This window comes from Ictidomys tridecemlineatus, chromosome 6, assembly GCF_052094955.1.
Source record: "Ictidomys tridecemlineatus isolate mIctTri1 chromosome 6, mIctTri1.hap1, whole genome shotgun sequence".
In the NCBI taxonomy this organism is placed as follows: Eukaryota; Metazoa; Chordata; class Mammalia; order Rodentia; family Sciuridae; genus Ictidomys; species Ictidomys tridecemlineatus.
This window is the reverse complement of record NC_135482.1, coordinates 66,364,009-66,374,177: the sequence shown is the minus strand read 5'-3', so window position 1 is coordinate 66,374,177 and position 10,169 is coordinate 66,364,009. Positions and strand designations below refer to the sequence as shown.

The 10,169-nt window shown below is 40.7% G+C and overlaps 1 protein-coding gene and 1 long non-coding RNA gene across 6 annotated transcripts; both read right to left on the bottom strand.

Moving 5' to 3' along the window:
* Positions 1 to 715: 715 nt before the first annotated feature.
* Asb8 (ankyrin repeat and SOCS box containing 8) lies at positions 716 to 9,112 on the bottom strand. Of its 5 annotated transcripts, none has more exons than XM_005324876.5 (4): positions 8,959 to 9,112; positions 6,130 to 6,293; positions 4,508 to 4,612; positions 716 to 2,520 (listed from the first exon to the last, which is right to left on the bottom strand). In XM_005324876.5, exons 2-4 carry the CDS (start codon positions 6,256 to 6,258, stop codon positions 1,888 to 1,890), a joined length of 867 nt encoding a protein of 288 aa, XP_005324933.1. In that variant the 5' UTR covers positions 6,259 to 6,293; positions 8,959 to 9,112; the 3' UTR covers positions 716 to 1,887. The 5 variants fall into 5 exon arrangements, with proteins under 5 accessions (XP_005324933.1, XP_005324934.1, XP_013213969.1 ...); XM_005324877.5 differs by having other exon boundaries at positions 6,130 to 6,289; positions 8,959 to 9,097; XM_013358515.4 differs by having other exon boundaries at positions 8,866 to 9,048.
* Positions 5,065 to 6,123, bottom strand: LOC144364851 (uncharacterized). The gene is made up of 2 exons (XR_013422944.1): positions 5,805 to 6,123; positions 5,065 to 5,701 (listed from the first exon to the last, which is right to left on the bottom strand). It is a non-coding gene; the product is annotated as an uncharacterized LOC144364851 (long non-coding RNA).
* Positions 9,113 to 10,169: the final 1,057 nt, after the last annotated feature.

Below are 10,169 nucleotides of genomic sequence, written 5' to 3'. Positions count from 1 at the left end.
AAAATATAAAAAGGGCTGGGGATGTGGCTTAATGGTTAAGTGCCCCTGAGTTCAATTCCTGGTACAATAAATAAATAACATCTAAAGCAGTGGTTCATACCTAAACTGAAAGTAAAATCACCTGGTGTTGCCTTTAAAAACTGAGACTTGGGACCATTTTGGACCATTTAAGTTAGTCTCTGGGGATGGAGCATGGGCCTTAGTATTTAAAATGTTTTCCTAGGTGGTTCTAATTAATAGGTAGGCTGTAGAACCACTGTCTAAAGCATTGGTTCTCATTCCTGGCAACATACTAGAAGCATCTGACAAAACCTAATCCAGACTTACCCCAGGAAATTCTAAACGACTGGTATGGAGTGAAATCTTGGCATCAATGTTTTTAAAAAGCTTCTTTAGCAATTTAATGTGTTAATGTGCAGCTGAGGTCTTTTTGTTTGTGAGACAGGCAAAGCACTCTACCACTGAGGCACACCCTGCTGTTGCGGTAGAGAACAAAAGCAATGATTTTCAATTTGGGGTTGGGGGGAAGTATAAAGGAAGGGGAAGCTTTTTAAATACTCTGCCCAAGCCCCCCTGTTCACGCCACCCATGTCCAGAAACACTGTTGTTGAGGGGAAAGAGGTTGACATGGAAAGGTTATGTCTAATAGCCAGGCAGTAAAGAATTTTTCATAAATAGGAGGAGGGAGGGGAAAAAAATGGTGGGAATCACCAAATTTGCGTTTATAACTATTTATTTCTTTTTTTAATGGGCAGTAATCACCAACAGCAAATGGACAAAAGCAAGCATACTCCAAATTAGCTGTGTCAGCATATCCCATTCATTTTGTTTGTAGTTCCCAAATATCTTAAAAAAAGGTTTTCAGATTCACACACAGATCATCAAAGATCAATAACAACTTGATCTAGTTTAGGAACATGAAGAGTATTGTTGACTAAGTATAGTTCGCTAAAACAGATTTTTTTTTTTTTGGTACCCTATCTCAAAAGCAGCTCTTCTATATTCTTTCCCCATTCCCTTCTCAACTCTACTTTCAACCAATGTCTTCTATAGATCAATAAAAAATATAGGTTCTAAGACAATGGAAAGAAAAATAACTCAAAAAGGTTTTCAGCAGCACAGCACGAGCTTTCCATAGGGAATGAAGAAGTCCCAGGGGGAAGGCAGTCCAGCCCATCCTTTTGCTAGAGGAAATGTCTTTGAAGTGCAGGAAATGCCTGCTAAGCCCATTAGAACAAATTGACTTTCAGGAAGAGAAGTGCTGCATTAGAAAAATGGTACAAGACTCTCGGGAGTTCTTAGAACTGCTTGGAACATGCTATCTCTTCTATGTGGAAAGCAGTAAGATAGCTTTCTGAAATAACATTGCTGAATTACTATAACCCTCGGGCATATCCATGGAAAGGAAGCAAAAACTTTAGTGAAAGGAAAGGGGGCCAGGCTTTCTGAATGTCTGATTCTAATCTCATACCATATGGACTATCTTCATCCTTAGGATACAACTATTGTTAGCTAGAGTTGTGATTTTCTTAACCTTCTTCACAGATGTCATGCCCCCAAAGGAAAACCACATGTACAACATTTAAATACTTTCCATCTTCCTAGAGAAACTTAGTTGATTTCATTTCCTAAAAGGGAGGGTGGCAAGGAGAACCTCTCCTTTAAAAAGCCAAGTAAGCAATAAACAGCAAACAAAAGTGAGGAAATTTTTTTTTTTGGCTGGTTGCTTGGTATGGGGAGGAGGGGCTGTGGAGATTACTGTTGTGACATGTTGCCTCAAAATCTAATAACCACACAACAGGGACAAGTGCTTTTCTGTTTTCCACGACAAAGAGTACCTCACCCGGAGTTAGTCACCTGCATGATGGTGCACAGATCTCCTCCAGGTTATTCTACAAGTAGCAAGTATTCCTTCAAAGAAGCCGGCAGTGGGAGGCCCTTCACTGCATCTGGCAGATACTGGAGTCCCAGGCTGCGGCGCACAGCATAGCGAGAGAGTGTTTTTAGAGTTCCTGGGGCTGAGCACAGCACAGTCAGTTTTTCACATAGCTGTTGGTCTTTGGCCACCTCTCGTGGCATGATGCCATTTTTCCTTAATTCAAAGTGTCCAACAGCTCTGTGGAGGAGCTCAAAGCAGGAGTCCTCTTTCTCTGTTCCAAGTCCCCTGACTAATAGAGCCACCAGGCGGGAGATGGGTGTCTGGCCTTTTAGGTTGATGACTCTGACTTCTGCACCATAATCAAGAAGGATGCTGACGCTCTCAAGATTTCCCTTCATGGCAGCCCAGCTGAGTGGCGTATCATTGTTGTAATCCAGGGCATTGACTGAGGCCCCACTCTCTAGGAGAGCCCGCACACACTCAGCATTGTTCTTAAAGGCTGCCCAATGAAGTGGAGTGTCTCTGTTGCCATCCAATGCGTTGGGGTTTGCACCATACTCCAATAGGACCTCCACACAAGCCTCATCTTTCTCTGCTGCATAGTGAAGGGCTGTTCGGTTGTAACCATCAAGGGCATTAACCTGTAAAAAGGGAGGAACTGTATTAAAGTAGCTAGCCTACTGGGGAGAGGAAGGAGTGCAGCAATAGAATCCTGCATACTCACTGTCCACTACCTTTGCTATACAATGCTCTGAGGAAGGAGTCAATGAGCAATTCCTAGGGAGTCTTGGTGATCACGATGGAGAGATGACAGAAGCTAAAGAAGAAAAGGAAGGGAACTGTCTCAAGACAACACTATTTGTATTAACTAGCTGGTCTGCATTATTTAGGATCCTGCTGCAATGTTCATGTCTCTATTTACTAGAATCTCTACCATAGAGTAAGGAGTTAAATAGGAAAAGAAATCTAAAACCTTCAAACTGCTCTGGAAGAAATTCACTGGAAAGTTGCTTGAATATACAGTTAGAGTCCTGGATTTTACTTATCCTGACTCTTCCTGTGGCTAATGGCAATCCGATAGCTTTGCCATGTTCTTTAACCACAGAAAGAAGCTCAAAATATTAAATTAAGTCAGCACTTTGCAAAAATATGCTGTGGGCTAACAAGAGAGCCCAGAAAAATGCATGTGGAAGGAAGAATACAAATCTTCTAATGCTGAAAAAGTAGTTAACCTAAGCCAAGTGGTGGTGTTGCCTATAACACCAGTGACTTGGGAGGCTGAGATAGGAGGATCATAAGCTCAAAGCCAGCCTTAGCAATTTAGTGAGACCCTGTCTCAAAAATAAAAAGGGCTGGAGATGGAAATCAGTGTTAAAGCACCCTTGGGTTAAAAGAAAAAGAAAACCCCAACAGCTAGCCTGCTGAAAGTCAGGATTACCTAAAATTTTTTACTTCAAATTCTCAAAATTATAATGCATATTATCTTCCATCATAAAACGCAGTAAAGAAAAACTGAAACTTCTAAGTTCAACTTTTTATTTGGTTAAACCTAATCCCCCCAACCCTGGATATTTTCACCTTGATAACTGGTATTAAACACTTTAGGGTTACTCACAAAGAAACAGGCTTGGTCACAAAAATTATAGCAGAACAAGAAGTAGATCATGATTGTGTGGAGATGAGGATGGTAGGCCTCCCTCTTGGGTTACTATCTAGTATGTCAGACTGCACAGTGGCTCCATGTTTTGACTGATTCAGATCGGCACCCTCAGCATAAACATTTTCAAGACTGCTCACAAATAGTCAAAACTGCCTGTCTTATTCATTTAACATGCACTTAGTAATTACTTCTGGTGTAACAAACACTTTATAACCTTATAAAGAAGATACTACTGGTATAACAAACACTTTACACTTTATAACCTATAAAGAAGATATTATTCCCTTTTTACAGATGGGGAAACTGAGACAAAAGTTAAAGGAATTAATTCTAGCTGGAATTGATCGAGTTGAAATCTGAACCCATTAAATATGTCTCCAGAGTCTATTTTAATTATTCATTATACTATGCTGCTTCATGCTAATGCCAAGAGTCTATTTTCAAAAATTAATTTTTCATTTTTATCTTCAGATATATTAGAAGACAAGAACAAGCTATACTAAATAAAAATAATTAGTGAGCAAAAACCACACAAGTGGCACAATCCTGAGGAAGGGACTGCCTTTCAGAATTATATCTCAGAATTGCATATATCTATCTGATAGATGGTAGAGCTCAAATGGTTATATTTAATCAGAGTTGAGAGGCCTCTGCACTTACGGCTCCTGGACAATCAACAGGCAAGGAGAGGATTCAATGGAAATATAAACAACCCTTAGGAGGTAAGTCAGGAGAGAAGAGGCAGATAAGATACCTTCTTGGAGCCATGAACAGCTTAAATTAAGGAGAAAAAAAAAAGCAAAGGAATGAAATCCTTGGGATCATTTTATAGATTCACTGTCATATTTTGCTTTAATATTGGCTATGCTACTATAAGAAGATCAGACTGCAAGTGCAAAAAGAAAGTCTAAGAAAATGTGAAGCTCCAGTTTTGGTGAATCATTAATGTAAAGTGTTGAAAACATTACCTCAGCTCCTTTTTCCAGGAGTAACTCCACACAGTCAGCATCGGACACCATACAGGCACAATGCAGGGGCTTCAGTGTGCCATGGGTACAGTTCACATCTGCTCCCTGAAGGAAGGAGGAAACTTGAGTCAGTATGCTCAGCTCTGGCTCACCCAGTAGGCCAAGCCTCAAAACTTAGTCTGGGGGAAAAGAGTCATAGCCCTGACTCTACAGTAAATAGTAAAAGTACTATGGGTTCTAGATTTCATGTCTATTTATTAGACAAATACTATTATAATGCCAATATCCAAACCAAACAAATCTACTACAGAGAAAAGAAAGGAACCATGAATTCTTTAGATCAAGTTAGCTAGCCTCTCCACAAAATAGCCAGCCAAGAAAGTCATTTGGACATCATTGAAGACATAACCTTATGTGTAAAAGCTGTGGGAATCTTATTGTCAGGCAGAAAGTTGGAACAGCAATCCACTTTCTATGGCTACCATGCTCTGATAAAAGAATGAGACCAAAACTCCCATGCTCTCTTTGCCATTCCACAAATTGTATCTTAATGTTACTTTTGTTTTATAATCTTCAAGGTGGACTCTTCATCTCAACATTCTCTGCTACATATTCCAAATCTGGTGCTTCTATTCCAAATCTGATGAGATGGAGATGTCAGTCAGACCAAAGTCACTGAATGACTCAGCAGCTGAGCTAGAATTAGAATGTGATAAAGTTCCTGCTGCTGAGTCTTCTGATCCCACTTCTGCAGAGAACAAGCTAACACTGTAAGCCTTCCTTCTGTAGCTGTACCATATAACTCGGAAGCAGCTACAGAGCCCTGGGCTATAAAGGAGGATCCTGACATTGTTAGAATTGTTCTGAAATAATTGGATGCATTTTCCAGTGACCAAAAAAAAAAAAAAAAAAAAATCTGTAACTTCTCTTCAACAGGGTTAAAAGAAAAAGAAAACTCCAACAGCTAGCCTGCTGAAAGGATCACCTATAATTTTTTACTTCAAATTCTCAAAATTATAATGTAATAATGCAACAGGAATAATATACAAAAAGGGTATTAAAGCCTTCTAGGATAACAGTCATTTAGCAGAATTACTGAATGGCAGTAGTTAGATATCAGATAAAGTATTTTCTTAATCTGTAATTACCATGCATTTTAAGGGCTGGTGTCCTCTTCAGAACTAGAACTAGTAGCTGTGATTAAGATAGGAGAAAAGTGAAACCTCTCTGTAATTATAATAGCCCAGGTATGGAGAAAAGGTCACAAAGATTTGAAAACCATCTCTATTTTGCTCACCTCCTACCATCCTCATTAAAACATGTTTAGAAGACTTCAAGCTTGAAGGCTTCTGTATGTACCATATCCAGACAGATTTGACAGAAAACATGAGACTAGGGTTATCTAGAACACATTTCATGAAGAAAAATACCAGAAAAAGTGAAAGGGAGAAGGCAAGAAAAGCAAAACACAGGGAAAATGCATTTTAATGATTAAGTTAATACATTTAAGACTGTAAGAAATCCTTGTGATCTTGTGCTAAATCAAGGCTGCAAATTTGATTTGTCAGAAAATTTCCATTTCACCTCCCAAAGGACTGTCATGTCAATAACAGCACACTCACCCCTCTGATGAGGTCCTCTACATTATCGTGTGGGAAGGAACGGATGGCAGCGATTGTTCGGATTAAGCGCTCTGAGAGAGAGTATTTGCTCTGAATGCTCTGCATAATATACCACATACTGGAACTCATCAAGACTCAGAGTGTGTTCACATGCTCCAAACTGCCTGAAACAAAGAAGTTTTAGGCATATACAATGTCACTGAGTACACCTGTCCTTAGGGTTAAGTGTTCTCTGAGGCCTTCCCAATTCTAAAAGCAGATGTCAAGGAGCTAAGTGATTAAGACCATTTTTTTTGGGTAATGATAGTGAATTAGATTTACAACAAGTGCAAGGATACTGAGTAAACCTAGATGAAATGTTCTAACCCTTAAGACCTCCGTTCTAGTCTCTGACCTACTGTAACACAAGATTTCCCTAAGAGGTTCTGTACTATGACCCCCATGAAGCTCTGTGGTTTACAAACAAGACTAGTTAAGGAATGGGATTTTCTGAAGGCTGAATTATTGTTATTTTTAATTGTTATTTTAAATTTATTATCAGCAAATCTTATGTTATTTATTACATTTGCTTTGCAGTGTAGTTATGTACATATTATTTCTCCATCTAAATTTAAACTATAAACAACTGGAAGGTAAGGATCTTGTCCTCTCTCTCTCTCTCTCTTTTTTTTTTTCTTTTGGCTGTGTAAGGGATTCACAGAATCTCACAAAATGTAGGTGTTTTATAAATATTGATTGGTTGACTGACTAAAGGGTATAAGTACTTTCTACCTATGAGAAGAGAAGGAGAAGGCTATGGAACAAATACTTCTGTTAACAATGATAAAGCATTTGTCAAATATTTTCAAATGTCTTTAGCAGAGAAAAAAGTAAATAATTGAGGTAACATTCTAAAACAGCGAAGAAAGCAAAAATATAACTACTCTGGAGTCATCGATATAAAATTTAAAAAACAAATTTCACACCAATAAAATATACTTTCAGTTTTAGCAAACTAGGAGATTTAAAATAAATTAAACATTTAAGAAATTTGCTATCATAGAGAACTGAGAAATAGACTTGGGCAAATATATGTTGAAACTACAATATGGCACAGAATTCCAAGATGAAAGATGAAAACAAAGCAATATACACAAATTCAACTATGATAAAAGTTTTGACTATATATGAGGTGACAGCTAGAGAACATTTAAAATTATGCAATAAGGCAATGCATTTCTATGCAAAAGTACATATCAAAAACTGTAGATAAACTGTAATATGCAATATAAACTCTTGGTGTAACTGCTTAGGAATCCATATTTTTATTAAAATATAAGCTCCTTAGGATAAAGATAGTTTTTTTTTTTCCCCAACAGTGCCTGGCACATGGAAAAGCCTCAATAAATACTTGTTGAATCAAGGTAAAGGTTATTACTCCAGATCCTAATAAATTCAGTAATTAAGCATATTAATGTATATGATGACTATTAAATGAAAATTCTGAAATTTTTTGGTCATTTCATAATAAGTTATTGTTTTTGGTGATGGAGCATCACTTTATACAATACATTACAAATTCTACTAGTTTCTTTCTGTGAATCAGTAGCCATTTGTAGCTGTTAAAAAACATAGAGCTGGGAGAATAGCTCAGTTGGTAGAGCACATGTTTATCATTTGCAAGGCCCTGGGTTCAATCCCCAGAATACATGTATGCATGTGTACATACACACACAACTCCTCAGAGACAAGGGTCTGTATCTTATACTTCTTTGAAGCAAAGAAGAGGGGAGAAAGGGACAGAGGTGCATTTGAGTTGGAGATTTCAAGAACAGGGCAAAAGACAGTATCTAAAGAGGAGGGTTTGGACCGAAATTATTCTCTTTAAAGTTTGTGGGCCATGAGAACTGATGAAAGAAAACCCTGCACTCATTTTCGGGGTGCTCTTGGACTCCATGCTATGAACTCCTCTAAGCTGAATAGGTCCAGGGGCTGGGGTTGTAGCTCAGTGATAGAGCACTTGCCTAGCATGTGTGAGGCACATAATAATATAAATAATAAAATAAAAGTATTGTGCCACCTACAACTAAAAGAGAGAGTGTGTGTGTGTGTGTGTGTGTGTGTATGTATTGGTTGAATCAAGTTAAAGGTTCCCTTGCCGCCTCGAAGCTCCAGGTATAAGAGAGAAACTTTAGGGCAGATTGATAATATTCTCTGTCTAAACCCACCCTCTTCGGTGCACGGTTTGAGCTCTAGGCCTTATTCTCTGATGGGGCTAAAAGGACTCCTACCCCTCGCCTCCTTGTCTTCTTTGCTATGGGATCTGGAAAAAACACCAAAGGATTTGTGTGTTTAGTTATTTAATTGCAAAGCTAAAAGCAAAGTGGAACAGAGGAGACACTAAACAGCCTCAACAGCTCTGGTGCTAGGGAGGCCTGGGCCTCCGTCCCTCGCGGAGACTCTGGGAGGGGAGTGAGGCGCCCCCAACCTCAGCGCACCTGCTGCAGGAAGGCTCGCGGCAGCTTCGTCTCGCAGAGGCTAGGGAGCTAAGAGCAAAGGCGCGAAATGCAAGGACATGTGGTGTCACTTTCTGCACGGGCTCCCAACAGATCCCAGCAATCTTCGCAGGCCTCCTGGTGAAGGCACTAAACCACAGTCGCGCAATCTGTGTGCCGGGCGCCCCAAACACTGACCAACCTCCGCCTTGATCTCCCCCCAAGGCCCGGAACTATGGCTCAGCCGCGAAGGCTCACGGACCTCGAGCGGGGAATGGAGGAAGCGTTACTAGGAGTGGTGTCCCGGACTAGGGGACCTGGCTGCAGACCTTCCCGCACCGACAACCGCACTCACCGAACCGCGGGTCTGAGTTGGGTCTGAAAAGCCGCTGTCAAGGCGTGACCCGGAAGCAGAAGCTGTCGGCAGCGGCCCCTGGGTTTACAGGACAAGAAGACCAAGTGGGAGGGCGCCTGCGCGCTGGCCAGTGTCAGGAAGCAGGATGCGCCTGCGCAGACTCGTGAAGCTGCTACTGTCCTACCCAGGCGAAGTTACTTTCTACCTTCGCCCAGAGGCTTAGTGCATAAATTCAATCTCGCGGTGTCGGGCACAGCCCGGGGTCTTGGGTCTTGGACCTGCGGTGGGAAAAAAGCTACTAATCTTCGCGCTCAGGCAGATTCTGTCTAATTGCGCTTGCGTGGACCAGGCCAACAGTGCACCACCCGATCCTTCCACTGTCTGCATCTGAGATCCGGCCTGGGCACTTGGTCTCCTCATTTTTCTCTATCTCACTAAACTAAAAACTACTTTTGCCCACTAAGTCTGTACTGGTTCAGTTGCTTGGGAGACTAAACTGATAGGAGTGTCTTTAGGAAACAGAAGATCTTGCAGTATTATTCAAGATGTTGGAATGACTCAGTGCTGCATAGAGCCCTGGTGATCTCGTTCACCGTCTTCACCGTCTTTCAAACTGAACTATACCGAAGACAAAGTCAACTACCCAAGAGGTGTAGTATTCCTAATGTTGAGAACCAAAAAGCTGTAAAAGCAAAACCCGACCATAAATAACCCTTTCAGAGACTGAACACCTTTTGTGCTTTCTGTACAAAGCACCAACATTTTGAAATCAGGAGTATATGGTGGTGCCTGAACAAAGTGAAATAGACCTCACAGCCAGCCTGATTCCTTGTTTTGTTTTCTTGTTTTCTTTTTTTCTTTCTTCAGGTCTGAGGTCTGAACTCTGGGCCTTGCGCCTGCTAGGCAGGCGCTCTGCCACAGATCTGAATCCTCAACCCCTAGACAGCCCGTTTAACCGAGTGCCCAGCACCTACTCCCCAAACTTGCTCCATGCACAAAATCTAACCTGTAGAGATTAAAGCACATCGCAAGTGGTTCACGTATATCAGTGAGGGAATAGTGAACTGAAAACTCAGGATCCGTCTTGAGTGAAACTCCTTTGAGTTCCAACTCGAAGGGATTTTTGCCACGCAATAATCACTTCCTATCACCATCCGATGTTGAGATTGTCCAATTTTTTAAACCAGCCCAAATCCAGATTTTTATAAAGA